The following is a 16,364-nucleotide window of genomic DNA, read 5'->3' as shown; positions in this document are numbered from 1 at the left end:
TGTCATGAGCTGTGCCCCACAGTTAATGCCTGAAAATCAAGCCTGTAATGTGCATCAAGATGCTCAAATGTCCCATTTCCTTACTATACATGCAAATAAACAGCACTGCTATACTTCCATCTTGGGCACATTTTTGGTGTGATATGCGTAGAATCAAATACCATGCAATTTTATCATCATCTATGCTGCACAGTAACAGAAATGGTAAGGAGGAGCAAAATGCATGCTGACAGCTGCCCTGTGCATCGATTTGGGCTCTTTGAATTGTAAATTCTAATACAAAAACAACATTTCAGACAGAGCTCCATGTCTGCTGCAGTGAAGGTGTTAACTGACTGGAGAGGGTCACGTGCTCTGACTCACCCCATGCATTCTGCTGAAAATCCACTGTGTGGTGTAATACTTAGTGTGGTGTAGCTACCATTAATGCAAGACCACGTAGTTTTTAAATGCTAATGCATATTCAGTTTCTGTTCTCTACACTGGTAATGGGAAAAAACCAACTGTAAACCTCAGCTTAGCTCATAGCTGTGCTGATACTGAGGAGCTGACCTCTTCCCACCCAGCACCACTCACCTGCATGGCAAAGGAAGCCAGGCTGATGATACTGTGTAAATGATGCACATTATATCTCTGACTGTTTCCTCATGCAGAAAACAGATAAATTTACATACATAACCACAGACACTGTTTTTAAACTGCCTTCCTCTAAAGCAAAATAATCTGCTTGGTAATAACCCTTCATTAAGGGTTATCTCTTTATATCTCATGACTGCACTACATGTAGCTCATTTTGGGACACAGATAGGAGAGCACAGAGCTCAGTCCTGTCCTCCCATCCCCTTGCCAGAGCGCAGCTCCTCAGGGGCCAGCCTTGGCCTCCTGACACGTCATGGCCAGGATTCAGTATGCTTCAACCCAGCCTTGGGGAGACAGGACCCCCAGGTGCCACATCCTGCCAGCAGCTGCCTGGGAGATCTGCAAAGGAGGTGCGAGCTCCATCTCTGGCCGGGGGAGGGGGGTATTGGGTGGTTATTTCTCATGTGGATGCCAATGCATTAAAATCTTAATCAGAATTCAAGAAACAACTCCACTGGAGTCTGGCGTATTCCGGACACCTTCCAACCTGTGCTGAATCCCAAGGGTGACCTGGCAATGGTGGCCTCTTCCTGGGACTCACTCCTAGCTCATTTCTTGCTCAAACCACTCAGTGCTGAGGCCCTTCAGCAGTGTGCTTCTCTTCCAGACAAAGGAAAAATCCAGGCTGCAGTCAGATATGTTTTACATATAAAAAAAGGGGAGGTGAAGGGAGAAAGGCTGCTAATCTCTCTGCAGTAACAAGCAGTACGATTCCTCCCATGACGGCTGGCAGCAATACTACAGCTCACCGACCAACTTGACTGATGGCCTGCTTTGCTTTTTCATGTTAGGAAGATTAAATGTATTACTGGCATAGAAAGTAAGTTGCATGTAGGACTGTTTTAATATCCACCTTCATCTTTCCCAGCATCTTGCGTAAAGGCCAGGTTTGCACAGCAGCTGTCTGCAGCAACATGAGATTCTGAGCTGTGCCGACAGCCAAGAGGCTTTTGTTCCTCTCAAAAATTAGTCTTGTCATTGAGTAAGAACTACAAACGTGCAGTTTTATGCACAGAATGATTCAAAACTTGCACTGCATGTGTGATAAAAAGCCAGCACCACCCCCCCAGTGGGTGAACACAGGAAGCCAGGAACACTCAGAGATTCAAACCTTCCCTTCCCCAGGGACAAGACATGTAGTAAAATGAGCTGCAACATAACAGTGTAGTTCTGAACATCTTCAAGGCACAGGGCAATTGTCTCTTAATTCCTAGCAAAAGTTTATTTTTGTTTAAAGACAAAACCTAGAAGTAAAGTCAGAGGCACTCAGTGGGGCCTATGGGGGGACACAGCGCTCCAGCCCTCCCCCCCCACCCCGGCAGCAGCTCCCTCTCCTGCCCGGGGCTGGGCCCACACCACTATGCAACACACCCGCGCTGGCTCCGGGTACCTTCCCTGCTCCCCTCCAGGGTGCCAGTGCCGGGACCAGCTGGCTCCGAGCGCAGAGCGGGAAGGGCAGTGGTCCTGGCAGGCCGCCTCACTTGCGTAGCTGCAGGTGGCATCTCAGACCCACTGCCCTTCCCACTCGCTTCATTCGCCAGCGGCACTCCACGTCCAGCCAAAGGGGCTGGCACTGCCTCTCTGGAAAAATCCCGGTTTAAGAAGAAAGTGGGAGGCCCTGAACAATCCCTGAGAGGCCTCAGGGCCAAAGATGGAAGACAGTTCTCCTCCAGGACTCTGAACCATCCCGCAGATCTGGACGCAACGCGGCTGTTCCCCAGCTAACTCTGTGCAGGCTTATGAACTCCCCAGCCCTTTTACCCGTTGCATTTGGCGCAGCCTTTCGAGACAGGGCAGACGACGGCGCTCGGAGCAGAGCCTTGGCCGTGCCCTCACGGGCCGGCCCCGCGGCCGCCTGCTGGGCCGCAGCGCTCTGGTGCCTCGCGCGGGGCAGCAGCTCCCCCAGGCCCCGCGGGACGCACCAGCGCCAGCCCCCTGCCACGGCCTCCCCCAGCCAAAGCCTGGACTCCTGAAAAACGCGTCGCTGTCGCTCGCTCCTTCCGCTGTCACTCCATCACTTCTGCCAGAAGATCCCCTCCTCCTAGGCCTGCCATGTCCGTGCAGCTGCAGGAATCCCCCCTGCACAGCCCTCCCTTCCCCGTTTTCTCTGATTTTGCCCCTTTTATCAGCCAAGCTGGAATGAAACTTTAAACCCCTGCTCAAATCCCTTTAGCTGCTATCTGGGTAACTCGATCGCCTGTATCTGCCCGGGCCTCTCCCAGGGTGTGTTTCAATTCCAAGCCACGGCTCAGGCTGACACAAGGTGCTGATTCTCAATTAGCAGACGCTGACCTTGGCTTTGCTTGATTCTCTTTCCTGTCACTTTCCCAACATACTAATTATCTCAGGAACACTGACTTTTATAGCTCCTCTTGGCCAAGCGTTTGCCTTTCTCTTTTTTTCCTCTCCTCTCTCTTCCGTCGAGGACCCGGCTGGGAGCTGCCGTACCGCCGGCTGCAGGGCAGCGCTGCCTCGGCCTCTCCCCACGGCTCAGGGGACAAGGCCAGGACAGGGCACGGGTGAAGAACAGCAAGTTTTGATGCAGGAACAAACTGAAAGCCAGCGATGCTGAGCTGCTGAAACCTAGGGGACCAGTTTTTGACATTTTTCCATCATTTTCACCATTGATGATTTTGGCTAGTCTACAGAACTTACTAGAATTTAAAATGAGGCAAATATCCAGTTGTGTGAGGCCCAACATGAAGCCAGAAAAGATCCCTCTGACCTCTGCTGTGGTCGTTCTCCTCTAGGGGACATCTGCTGCCAGTGTCCTCTACAGCAAACTTGCTTGTCGCCAGCAAGTTACTGAAATCCCAAAGAGCTCAGTTACCGTGCTGCACGCAGGCTGGGGCGTAACGCGGCAGAATCCGGCCCCGCTACAGACTCGCTCCACGGGAACCGCATGCTAGAGCCAGGGCATCGAACGGGATCCTGTGGCCGGGCTCTCCGAGCTGCCCCAGCAGGCGCAGCCCCAGTTCGGGCTGGACAGCCTTGGCAATCCCAGCAGAGCCTCTCCGTAAGAGGCGTCTCGCTGGGCCGGACAGACCGACCCCGAGAGGCACCGTAAGGTCAAACCGCCCACTGTGTCCTTGGACGAGCTCCTCCGCGAAGCCGTTCTCGCCCAGCCCAGCGGAGGTCCGCTAGCCGCTGTGCGGCACGGAGCCGTGCTCGCGGGTCAGCTCCCACGGCGCCCTGCGAGCTCGGTCTCGGTGCCGTCTTCCAGGTCGTGCCTTCCCCCCGCATGACGGAGCGGCATCAGCTCTGGATCTCGCGTCTGGTATCCGCGCCGTAAACACGCCAGCAGCCGGCACTCAAGGACACGAACGGAATGCAAACACACGCCGAGTCCCTCCGGGGGCCTCCCTCACCCACATACAAGGCTCTGAATAAAATGCAATAACTGAAGCCAATAAAACTCCCTGTTTCTGAGCAGCACAGCTCAGTAGGGGGTTGTTTTTAGTTAGGGCCCTTGGCAATGTAAGAAAATAAGATGCTTTATTTCATTACATCAGAGTTGAGAGGGGAAGGCAAAGGTCTACAATAAAAATTAAGGGTGGTAGAAGCATTCTTCAGGCTTGTTCCTGTGTTTATTTTAAGGATATTTTCTTCAGACTGGGCACAGCTGAACCTGTACAACTTCAGTCACTGCACATACGCTAATAAAGAAGAACAATTCATAAATAAATAAATCCAGGGCACGACAGCACAAGGCTGCAGCCGTTTCCAGGACTTCTTTCCAATAAACCAAGCATTAGCTCACTGCAGCGTGCCCTATCCCAGGGCAGCTCCTGCAAGTCCTTCTGAAATCACACCCGGCGCGGAGCCTTCAGGGGCCGTTCCTCCGCCCCAGGCCCGGAGAGGCAGCACTGGCCTCCCTGCCGGGCACGGGCAGGCAGGCACGATCCTCGCAACCGCCTCACGGCCGAAACGCTCCGCGGCACCCGTCCTCCTCGGGTGGCCGCCCCCGTCCTCCGCCGCAGCCCTCCGAGCCTCCTTCTCCAGCGCTCCGGCGGCTCGCAGCCGAGCGCCGCCCCAACGCGCGGCGGCCTGCGGTGCCAGCCCGCCACCGCCCTCGCCCCTGGGTTTGGTCCCTGCGCCTCACCAGCCCGCCAAAATCTCCACCCGGATTCATCTGTAGTGCAGTCCCGAAAGATGTCCTTCCCCCTGCCCAGGCCTTCCCGCCCCCCTCAGGGGAATTCTCCCTCCTTGCTCAACCACCAACCAACCAGTATCTTTTCATGGGGTAGGAAATGCACCTTCACCCCCGCCTCGTCCCTCGCCCCCGGGGAAGCTGTGGGTGTCCGGCTGAGCCCCCGGCGGGGCCGTGCCCGGCGCGACCCCCAAGCCTCTGCCTGGGGAATGCAGGAACCGGGGGAAGAGCTCCGGGCGCCACCCCGCAACGGAGTGTGGTACGGTGCAGCCGCGTCAGGGGCGCCGGGCGCCAGAACCGCCAAGGCTCCCTCCGCCCCGCGGCCAGCCTCAGCTCAGAAAGGTTCACAGAAAAGTGAAGCTCATTTAGTTTAAAAAAAAAAAAAAAAACAAAAAAACCCATCTGCCCAAGAAAACAATCCTCCCCTGCAGATGTCCACAGGGCTGAGAAAGTGATTAATTGCTAAGCTCAATCACACGCACACGCGCAAAAGGGAAGAAGAAGTTTCTTCACGAGGGACAAGGCAGGAGCAGAGGATCCCCTGGCAGGGAGCGTTCGCAGCCCCGCACGGGCGCCGAGGAGCGCCGCGGCCCGGCTTCAACACCGAACCCCCCTTCTGTGCTGGAGCCTCTTCCCAGTATCACAACCGCACGACGGGCAGACTGACTTGGAAATAACATTCTCCACATCACAAGCCTGATTAATAGGATTGACTTAACTGTAAGAGGATTGAATTGATAAAGGTAATAAGATTACTGCTTATTTCAAAGACCAGCCCAGGGTCCAGTAGGGCCCTTCATGCAGAGGTGAAAAGACACTACCAGGAGTTGATAGGGCTGTAGATTACAGGTGGCCGAGTGTCCAGAAACACCCACGTGCCAGCAAGGAACATGCAGGTGCTGAGGCAGATGTGGGGAGCGCAGTGGGGCGCGCAACTGGGGTCCTCGACAGCCAGCGAGAAACCTGGGGATCCCCACTGCCAGTCCTTGGCTTTTAACCACCGCACAGCTCCTCCCACCTCAGCGCTGGGCGTTTTTCTGCTGGGAAATACCGATGACACTGCCTCCTTGGAGCACGGGGAGCTCATCCTCCAACTGCTTCTGGCTTTTTCCAAGTCTTCTTGGAAAAAGGAGGCGAAGTGGCAATGAGAGGGTTAATGCAAGCGGTCTACAGCAAGGGCCTCGTTCATGGCAATCAGGAAACCTAACTGAGGAACAGACCATTAATACACTGAGCGACCACTAAGGCACGTTCCCGAGAGGAACGTTAGGGAAACGACCCCTCTAGCAGGCAGCAGCGCCCACAAACACAGAGCGGTGAGCGGAGGGGGCAGGAGAAAACATCTGCTTAGGAGAAGCAAATCCTTGCAGCGTTAACAAATAGGGACACATGTTTCTCCTTCACTCCATCCACAACACCATAAATATTTATTTCAAGTAAGCAGCCGGTTAGTTAGAGCTCTGTCAGATGCTACCAACCATTTGGAGAAGAAAGTTTCTATACACTTATGGTCATCAGTTGAGCTCCAGAAGTTGAAAGAAAGCCCAGAAACAAAACCAGACAAGGGAAATACTCTGAAAGCATCAAAAGCCACAAGCAGCCTAGCTCTGGGAAGGACGCAGCCTGCACATCCCTAACCACACCACACAGGCCATGCGAAGCCACGTGAATGGCGGGGGTCAGCACTCGCAGGAACACCACGCGTGGTAACAAGCGCCTTTCATCACGACTTCGTGCCTTCAGCCTGTGGCCGCGAACCCCATCACGACGGTTACGCTGCGCTCGCCCTCCCTGAGGGCCTGTACGTGCCTCCAGCACTAGGACAACCTGTGTCACTGCCCAGCGTCATCCTGAGACCCAAGGTGCTCAAGAGGGTTTCTGTTACTGCTCCGGTGAAGAGCGAGCGCCCATACCGCACGCGCGGGCAGACCGGACCCCGAGCTGCTCCCTGCCTCTGCAGCGCGTCCCACAGCTGGCAGCAGCCGGGGCGGCCACGGTGCTGCCAGACGCCGCACAAGAAGAGAACGATCGAGGCTGTGCCAGAGGCAGGGACGGAGCTGGGAACTCCCCGGAAGGCCTGGGCTGGGGTCAGGAGGGAACAGAGACCAGGATGGGCACTGCCCGGCCAGGCTGGGCAGCCTTCGACCCCCGCTGCCCGCAGCGGGCCTGTGCGCTCCCACTCTCTGGGCAGGAGCGAGACCGGCGGCGCCTCTGGATTTCAGGAGCTTCAGACAACACCCAGCTGTCGGAGACGGCTGAGCATCACGAAGGGCAGAGGCGCAACGTCCGCGCGGGGAGAATTGCGGTCCTCGCGGAGCGGCGGGGTCAGCACCACGTTGCGCCTCTTCCCGACACGAGAACTGCAGCGTGGCCCTGGACGGACCCACGTGCCCAATCGTTCATCCCTCATTAAGGGGTTACACCATATTCACAGAAAAATCAGTACAGGAAAATAGAGCCTGAAACAGTGCAAAAGCAATTGGCTGCTAACGGGTCTTCATAATCTACGGGACACTCGTTTCTCACTCCATCTGTAACTGCTAGTTTAGCATCAGCTATAACGGCCAAGGACCACGAAAAAGCCTTTATCAGCAAAATGAGTTAAGGGCTGTTGATCGCCACATCTGCACTCTTCAGCTAGGAGAGGGCAAGGGAAAGAGGAGAGGACTCTGCAGAGGCCACTGGGAAGGCTCAGGCCCGGGAAAGCTTCGGAGGGTCACAAGAGGGCAGAGGCCCTGGCGGAGGGGGCACGCTGCACCTCACCGCGCTCCTGCACACGGCAGCGCCGCAGCAGCGGCGCGTTAACCACGGCCGAACTGAGCTGAAGTCCTCACCCAAAGCCACCCGCCTGGGACCGGCCCCGCTCTCAGCCTCGGGTCTCACCCCGCACCATGCCGGATTCCCTGGCCCCGTCCGTGCCCTCCGCGCTCTTCAGCCACCGAGCGGTTTCTGTTCTTCCTGGGCTTTGAAGCAGGTCTCAAAAGCAGCTGTGCCCTACCCAAGGCCACGGTGCCTTTTATCTGCCTGCATAGATCCACCTCTGTACCAGCAGGCACGTCTGCTGCTGGGTACGCTCGGGCTGAAGGAACTGTGTCCTCGGCATCAAAATTAGGTAGTGCAGGCAGACCTGCAAGCACACATGTGTCCACACACACGCAGAGCCTCATTATGTACAAACAAAAGAAAAATGATTCAAACTGTTTCCCCTGCAGAGTGGTAAAGAGGAAAAATAAAGAGATCGCTTCTGTTGTTTCTATTAAATTCTAGGATGGTGCTCAAAGGCCCTGCTGACAGGGGCCAAACAGGTTACACCCAGAGAGAAGGAGCACAGATAACTCAAATCTAGAGAAGTCTGACTGCCTTGTTATCTTTTTCCTGCCCCAAATTTTGGCAGAATGGTAGTCTCCATCTCTGCATGTTCTGAGGACTTGTTCTAGGACCTCTGGCGCCTCCTGCTTCCGCTGGAGACAGGTAGGAGAATTGCACAGACCTGCAAAGTGGTAAAATGAGAGCATTTGCTGCTGGCATGTTCAGAGACATCATATTGCTAAACAGTGACAAGGCTGCAGAGGAGTGCGAGGAAGCGCTGGCGTGGGGCTGCCAGCAGGGCAGTGTCCTCACCGGCGCGGCAGCACACGGCACGGGGGAGCGTCCGCAGGCACCGGCCACGCTGCCCAGAAGGGCTCGGGAGCAGCAATGCGCCCTTCCACCTTTTCTGTTCTCTTCCACCTCTGCTGCGGGAGCTGTCACCAGGCCACCTTCGGCCTGTGTCGATGCTGGGGGGCAAGTGCAGATCCCAATGCCCGGGACAACCTCACGCCAACTCCTGAGGAGCAGACGGGCTCGGCGCAGAGCGAGCATGGACTTGTCCCGTCCAGTCCCACCGCTCCGAGCAGGCCACGGGGATCAGCGAGACCCAGCGAGCGCTCGGCAGCAGCCTTGCCGCCCCACTCCCGCCCGGCCCGGGGGCCTGCGCTCCGCGCTTGTGCTTCTGGGGGAGACGGAGCGGCGCGCTCGGCTCGCCACGCCGCCCCGGCCTCCCCACGTGGACCGGGCACGGGCTCGCCAGCCTCCCGTGGCCATGTCTTCTTGCCACGTCCCACTGCTCAGGCGTGGGAGAGCTGTTCCCAGTGGTGCTGGGGCGCACCCATGTCACGTGAGCAGAGGCGAGTAGGTGTTTCCCTCTCCTGTTTACTGTTCTTTTTACTTTATTGTTGGTTTTTTTTTCTTTCTCTGCTTGGCCAGTTCTTCTACAAAAGATATATCACCCTGTTCCCATGCTCCAATAATTCCTGTTGCTCTGACACCCTCTAAACCCTGTGCTAATGTTGATGGCAGATGACAACCACAGAAAGCAGAAGCTTCATTTTAGGGGGAAATTTATCAAATCTGTTTACTGTTTGCTGTGTCCCCTGTGCAGAGCCTCTAGGATCTCAGCACTGATGCAGACACATGTCTAGAAACATACTTGCTCCTTCCTAAGCCTCTCCAGTCCTGGCGAGAAGAGGGAAAAGGCAGGAGCAGTGACAACAGCCCTCAGACATACATGTACATGATTCACCAGGCCTGAGATCAGGGAGACACTTAAAGCCTTTGGCATTGGAACCGTGTTAGTCATGGATAGGACTTTTTATGCTATTCTTACTTGAGCAAGAGCCCTGGCACTGCCTCACAGAGGCAGCAAAGGGCAGGGAAGCTTCCCGCGTGCAGGGAGGAGCGGCGCCAGCAGAAGGCAGGGCTGTGCCAGCAAAGCACTGCACGCGCCGACGACCGCGCTGAAGCCACTGGCACAGCGAGCGAGAAAGGGACGACCTAAGATGTTCTCTGTTATATAAGCACAACAGTATTATTTCACATGCAGTGAACTGAAAGCCACTTCTGTTCCCACTGAAAGCAACAAAACCAAGGGGACGAGGGCTGCGGTCCTCCCCTGCCCTCCTGAGCACGTGATGCTCCTCCCTGTGATCAGGACGGCTTTAACGGGGCTATTTTCACCCTCTCTGGGATACTAGGCCCATGGCCTCGCAATCCGCTCAGTGAGCTTTTCCTGCCTTGAACTAGATAAGGAGGCCGAGTGACTGCTCTGTATGACAGATGGTAATTAAATCTAATCCACGAATCCAGCCATGAGTGCCGGCAGGAGTGGAAGCTGCAAAGGAAAAAGAAAGCCTCGCAATTCCTCATCTCCGGTGAGGAGCCTACATCTCCTCAGCACTGCAAAAAGATCTTGCTCCTCCCCAGCTCCTGGTTGCAGAGTTCACGGAAACATTAACACAGAAAAACTACGATGCTTTAACCCCTTCAGTTCTGACACTGGCACTGTGGCTGCCAATGCCCGTCACAGCTATGTCCCCGTCAGCTGGGGACATGCAGCAAGGAGGCGTTTTGCTCTGTGGCAAACGGGCTCATGCTGCTCTGGCCCCCCGGGGCTCGCCTCTGCTCTCCAGCGAACGGCTTTACCAGCTCTGCCCATCCTGCCCTCATTTGCACCGAGCACAAGCAAAAGTAAATCCCAGGCTCTCTGCCTCTTCTGGCTTAATGTTCTCCCCAGGCCTGGCTGGGGATTCCGAACCACGAAGGAAGTTCGGAGTGGCCCAGAAGACAACTTCGAGCACTTGCAAGTCGGCCTGTATCAATTCCCCACTGCCCGCACGACCTGGGAGCATCCTCCAAGCTCCAGGCTTTCCTGCACTGCTGTCCCCACCACATCTCCCTTCCAGAAGGGAAAGGACAGACCCCAAGGACTCAGAGAGACACCTGCTTGAAGGCAGACTTTGCTCTGAAATTCCCGAGGCAGCATTGACTTCATCGTGGTGCCTACAGTACTGAGATGCACAACGCAGCGCCAGGGCACCGAGCAGCCCACATTACCGGTTCCGATAGGAACACACAGCACATACAGAGCTCAAACCAATGCTGCTTACATTTCACCCCTGAAAACAGCCTTCTTGCATATTTTTATATTTGTGCCTGTTTACGAAATAGATCTGCCCCCTTAGCCTCCAAAAGTAGAGAAAAATAACTATGCTGGTACCTTCTTAGTCCCAACACCTCTTTTCTAATTAAGCAATTTGCACTGCATATGCTACCAACTTGTTCATAGCAAAAAGGAAAATTACGGTATATTAATGATGGTAAGGCTTGAAACCAAATCAAAGCCAAACCAACATTCTGATTTCCAACAGTCGGAGATGTTACAGGCAGAAGTTTGTTTGTGATCACCTCTAATGGGAGCACACGCATGACAGAAGGGTCTTACCTTGGCCTTGCCCGTACTCTGCAGGATGTGAACCAAGGCAGATGCCATCTCCTCTTTGTTCTTCACACTCAGCGAGGGCTCCAGCACCGAGCACAGCACCATGTAATTGTTAGTGATGTACTCGGCAAACTCTTTGTACATCTCCATGGGCAGAATGCTCATACTCTGGTAGCGCGACTTGATGCGGATCATGGGCCCTGGGGATTTGCCCTTACTGGGGTTGGGACTGACCACAGGGTACCATTTCTCTACAAACTGCCGGCCCGTGACAGAGCCAACAGGGATGTTCACTTGTCCAATGAAGTTGGTCTTGTCTTTCTTTTTCTTCTTGTCAGTCTCTTTGTATAAGTGCACCGTAATGTTTTTGAGTGATGGGAGGTTATTAAATTCAAAGTGCTCCCCCCAAAAGACATTATCAGTTTTCAATTTACAGGTAGTTCGTGCATAAAGAACGTCATCCAGGCATAATTCACACAAGTACTTTTTCTTAGCTGGCAGGTCCTTGGCTTCAATAATCCATAACTTTAACATATTCTCTACTCTTCTGCTGTTGTCCTAGGAAAAAAGATGCAAAGAAAAAAGGTCAAGAGAAAAAAACCTAAGCCATGAACAACAAAACTGGAGATACGAGTTAATTATTTCAGATGTGCTAAATGAGCAGAGGCTTAATTATATTTTATTTTAAGGAAATACTGGAAATACTTCTCAGGAATTTGCATAATAACACTACTTATGTTAATTTTCCAAATATCGCCATGCTCTCCATGTCTGCTGGTGCCAATTAATATAAGGAACATGAAAGATAAATCCCCTCCAAATTATAAATGTACCATTTCCAATCCACTGCCGAGATGGCCTCAAACGAAACAGGAAAGAGCCTTACCAATAATTAATGTTTTTTGCAAAACAAAAGCTGTTACAGGTGTAATTGCTCTCCCCTTCTTTTTTTTTCCCCCTCTAATGTTCACCCAGGGATCACCTCATCCATGGCTGGAATGCAACCACTTCTGGCATGGAAAGAAGCATTTGCAAAACCTCACAACATTTTAGGACTAAAGACCAGAGTATCCAACTAAAACATCAAGAGGAATTATGGGAAACAGAGTGAGTCGCACAGGAGAATCATTAAAATTCAGAAAAAGAAATTTGGCTTCGATATCATTCTAATAACAATGCAGTGAAGGATACTGTGGATCTTTAATGACTCCCCAACGATGATGACCTCATTCTGGAAGAACATCCAGGGCATTTGCTGCAGGAGTGACTTAAAAGATAAAGCACTCACAGCTGAATCACTCCTACGGATTCTGCAGTAACCTGTTTTGTTTGGAAGTCCACAACTGAAATAGCAACCGGGGTTTATTCTGTCTGCTTAGCTTAGGAGTCTGGACAGGAACATTTTTGCTGGAAATCCACAATGGGATTCTGTAGGTCCAGGAAGTACACACAGGAAATTATACAAGGACAGCAAATTCCTGACAGAAGTATCAAGTCAGACACTGGGAGTTTATTGTCTAAGACAAACAAAGATGGAAAGTTAGCCATCAGCTAAGAGCATGGATCAAGATAAGGGCATATTTCCACATGAATTTTTACTGAACACAGCATCTGAAAGCCATACTGATATGTCCCTCTCTCCCCAAAGTCCAGGAAGTCTCATAGTAACTAAGAAGGCCTGATCACCGAAACCTTACAAAGCTCTTTCAGATCACTGCTACTGGGGCTGCTGTGCTCTTGATGCAAAGCATTGGATCCAGCAGCTATGTTCCACACGCAGGAACACATTCCTAGAGGTCCACCTCTACAGGCTGTTGTTCCCTTTCTGATATAAAAGAAATCTGTTATACCACATTCGGCACAGAACTAGGAACAATAAACTCAGACACAGACGGCTCCTTTAGCAACGCGCCAGGCCTGGATCTAACTTGTGTGCACAGTTATGCATCTGATGCCAGAAATGAATTCACAGGATCCCATCATTTGCATTTTCCCTGATCAGCAGAAAATGGCTTGTTGATTGAGCTCATCAGCTGTGAAATCCTGCAGCTGATTAGCCCTGATCAATCTTTGTTAGCTAACTCCAAAGCAGAGAGGAAGAAGCAGCTGTAGACTTTATTTTAGGATGCACTTAGCCTTAGTGAACCAAAAAAACACATACTGGGTGTCCCTGTGTTCTAGTGAAGAGAGGAATTTGTTTCTGTAGATCCCAGAGGGCGTGATTTTGCCGACTCAACTGGCTAGAGAAGCGAAAGCTATGTTCCAAAATCAGATTCCACTTCAGTTTCAGAGAACTCACTGTGATGTTGCATCTGAGTTTCTACAGCTCTGAAACAGACATTGCAAGTACCACCAGAGTCATGAAAGGTATTATGTGAACTCTTTAGATTATTCAGTCTTTGCTGGCAGCTACTAGCCGTCTGTCTCAGAGCTCTTGGGAGGTGAGAAATCCTACATAAGTGGCAAGTATCATTTTAAACAGAGCAAGACTGAAGATTTTTGAGATCTGATCATTTCTCAGCAACAGCTGAAAGCAGCACGTGCTGCAAAAAGAGGGGAAGAAATAATTAGCACTTTCCCATAAATATAATTGTGGAAGAAAGTAATATGGAGAAAAGCTGACCCACAATTACACTTACTCACTAAAATGACATTATGTACCCTGCTGCTACTGTGCACTGGGCTTTAAAATGTAATAACGAGGAACTGAACTATAACACAGGCGACTCCTCAAAGCCGCTACCTTATTTGGGTGCACAGCACGCCGCAAGTTTTCCATCCATTTATCTCGCTCCGCTGCAGAACGACACGAGAAGCACTTACTTCCTGATGAAGTCGTCACCTACAGGGAAAGGAACAGGATTATATCTTGACCGGCACACTGCAGACTGTGTTTTGGGGGAGTAGGGGAAGAGTAGGGAAAAGCACTGGCAGATTCTCCCCCCTCCCCTTCCAGCAAGCAAACAGCTTTACCCAAGCATGAAGCAACAGCACCTAAGGCCAATGGAAACAGAGAGCAACTATGCATGTCACAGAATAAATCATGGAAGCAAATCCCAATTACTTCCCCTCTTCCACACCAGAAGAAACTAGATATTGGGCCTCATGCATGGGATGCTTTAAGTCACCACAGTCCACAACAGAGAGTGCAAATCTTGAGTGTAACCACTTGGCACTGCTGGAGATTCAGCACAAAGACTGAAACTGCAACAGCCCGTCCTTTGTCTTGAGCAGAACATCAGCCCCTGGTTAACCTTGCTTCACATCTTCCCCCTTCCTACCCTACTGCTTCTGAAGACCACACTGGGACAACTATAGGGCTGAGCATGCAATATGCTCCTGGCAGCTCTAAGAGTGGCGACTCACAGCCTGCCCGGTGGCGCTGCTGAGCTCAGCAGCCACGGACAACCAAGCTGGGATTCCCGAACCCGGAGACGGCAGGCGACACGTCGCTGCATCCTCCCGTCACTTCTCACGCTTCTGTGGTGCGTAGGTGACCCCAGCTCTGGGGGAGCCCATCTCAGCAGCCCCTGCCGGGCAGGCACAGGGCGAGCCGAGTCTCCCAGGACTCGGCACAAGTCAGCGTCCACCAAACACTTCCTCCTGTCCATCACACCAGGCTTCCTCTGCGCCAGCTACTGAGCCAAAGTCTGACAGGTCTAAGACCCTGTTCAGCCATGACTAGAAATCTGAAGAGGTCTCTCACATACACATATTCCTCAAGCAACTATCTCCTTCAGGCTGTGCTGGCAAGCTGATGGACCGTGACTGTGGCATTACAAATTCTGTACTACTCAAAAAAGCCTCCTTCAACGGCTCTGACCTTCCTGGTATTCACTGCACTTGGCAACGTCCAGTAATATTCTTTAGGTACCTCCCTGCTTGCAGGCCAAATGGGCCTGGCTGGTACTTTAACTAACTCCCCTCCAGGTTTCCTTTCCTCCAGTCCCAAGCTGCAGAACTACTGCTGTGTCCTTTATCATCCCCCAGTATTTGTTTTTACACACTGCACACTGGCTTATCTGCTTCTGGGAGACACAATCTGCTTTAATTTCGTACGTCTCCCAGAAGCCTAACCTGTTCCTGAAGCAGAGCTGGCACTCACTAAGACTTGTCATTAGCTAACCTCAAAGATAAACTGAAAACTTCCCTTCCTTTGAACCCAGGTATTTTCTAATCAAGACAAAATGACAAGATGTCTATCCTGTCTTTACACATCAAATGCAAGAAAACCTCCCGCCCTCGATACTCCAGTTCTCTCCTTCAGGCTCAGTGCAGACACTCTTCCCTGTCCTTACATGCTTTCATTCTCTAATCTGTAAAACTAAAATTTCTTCTAGGCCAAAGTTATTTTCTATTTCTAAGAACTGAAGACTCTGTATTGACAGGCATAGTTGTATAATCTTTTCAGCAGCCTTTCACACTTCAGTGTACTTCTAGCTTCCTCTAAGTTTTCCCATTACAAATCTGTTCTACTTCACCTCCTATTTGCTACTGCCGATGCTAATGTTAACCTCTATCTTTGAGCCTTCACAAACCAACCTCTGGTAGCACAAGAGATGTTGCAAGACTGATCATGCCCATCATGTGTGTGACCCCTCTGCCTTGCTCTGCCAGAGGCTATGGCATTTTTGCATCTTGATCCCTTCCTCAGAATTTCTGCAACAGCATTCAAGACGAGCATAGCCATATATCTGAGTGATAATGACACCCGAAGACAGACAACACACAGCTGCATTACTTTAACGAGGTGCTGTAATGTCTAACACAGTTACAAATGAAGAGATCACAGAAGTACCAATTAGCAAGAGTTTTTAAGAACAGAACTTACAGTGAAGTATCATGGAAGATACATAGCAAACAAGCATCACTCCAGATTGCTCAGTAATTGCTCAGTCAACACGACTGTCTAAGGCTTCAACACTGCTCAGACAAGAACCTAAAAATTCAAAACTTGAGCCTTGTCTTATTTGGTCCATTTAATTCAATGGTGGAAGACTCAAAATCATCTATGCCCCAAATGCAAAGCTCAGAAGTCCTGAATTCTACTGACAGAGCCACACTATGCTGCAGCAGTTATGGCTGCAGCATATGTCAATAGGATTCATACCCAAATAAATAAGAATGAGATTTAGCCATCCTTCTATTACATCTGTTGATCACATGTCACTTCTTTTACCAGCTATCTGTTGAGTATCTAATATACTTTATCGCTACATATAAGTAAATACATAGGAATTAACTTACTATGATAAAATTCATGATTCAGTTCAAAATTCAATTATCCATTAACTAGTTATTCAAAACCTTAACAATTGT

The 16,364-nt window shown here is 51.5% G+C and overlaps 1 protein-coding gene across 13 annotated transcripts in view; it reads right to left on the bottom strand.

Moving 5' to 3' along the window:
• DAB2IP (DAB2 interacting protein) overlaps positions 1–16,364 on the bottom strand; it is a 216,169-nt gene that overhangs the window by 31,946 nt on the left and 167,859 nt on the right. For all 13 annotated transcript variants that reach the window (XR_009960279.1, XM_062591355.1, XM_062591357.1 and 10 more), the window contains 2 exons: positions 13,789–13,887; positions 11,049–11,603 (listed from right to left, as the gene is read on the bottom strand). Coding sequence is in view for 12 of the 13 variants with exons in the window: in XM_062591355.1 (XP_062447339.1) it covers positions 11,049–11,603; positions 13,789–13,887 (654 nt within the window). In the remaining variant the exon portion in view is untranslated. The remainder of the gene's footprint in view (positions 1–11,048; positions 11,604–13,788; positions 13,888–16,364) is intronic.

This window comes from Rhea pennata, chromosome 18 (genome assembly GCF_028389875.1).
Source record: "Rhea pennata isolate bPtePen1 chromosome 18, bPtePen1.pri, whole genome shotgun sequence".
NCBI lineage: Eukaryota > Metazoa > Chordata > Aves > Rheiformes > Rheidae > Rhea > Rhea pennata.
The sequence above is the reverse complement of the archived record's forward strand: the minus strand, read 5'-3'. Positions and strand labels throughout refer to the sequence as shown.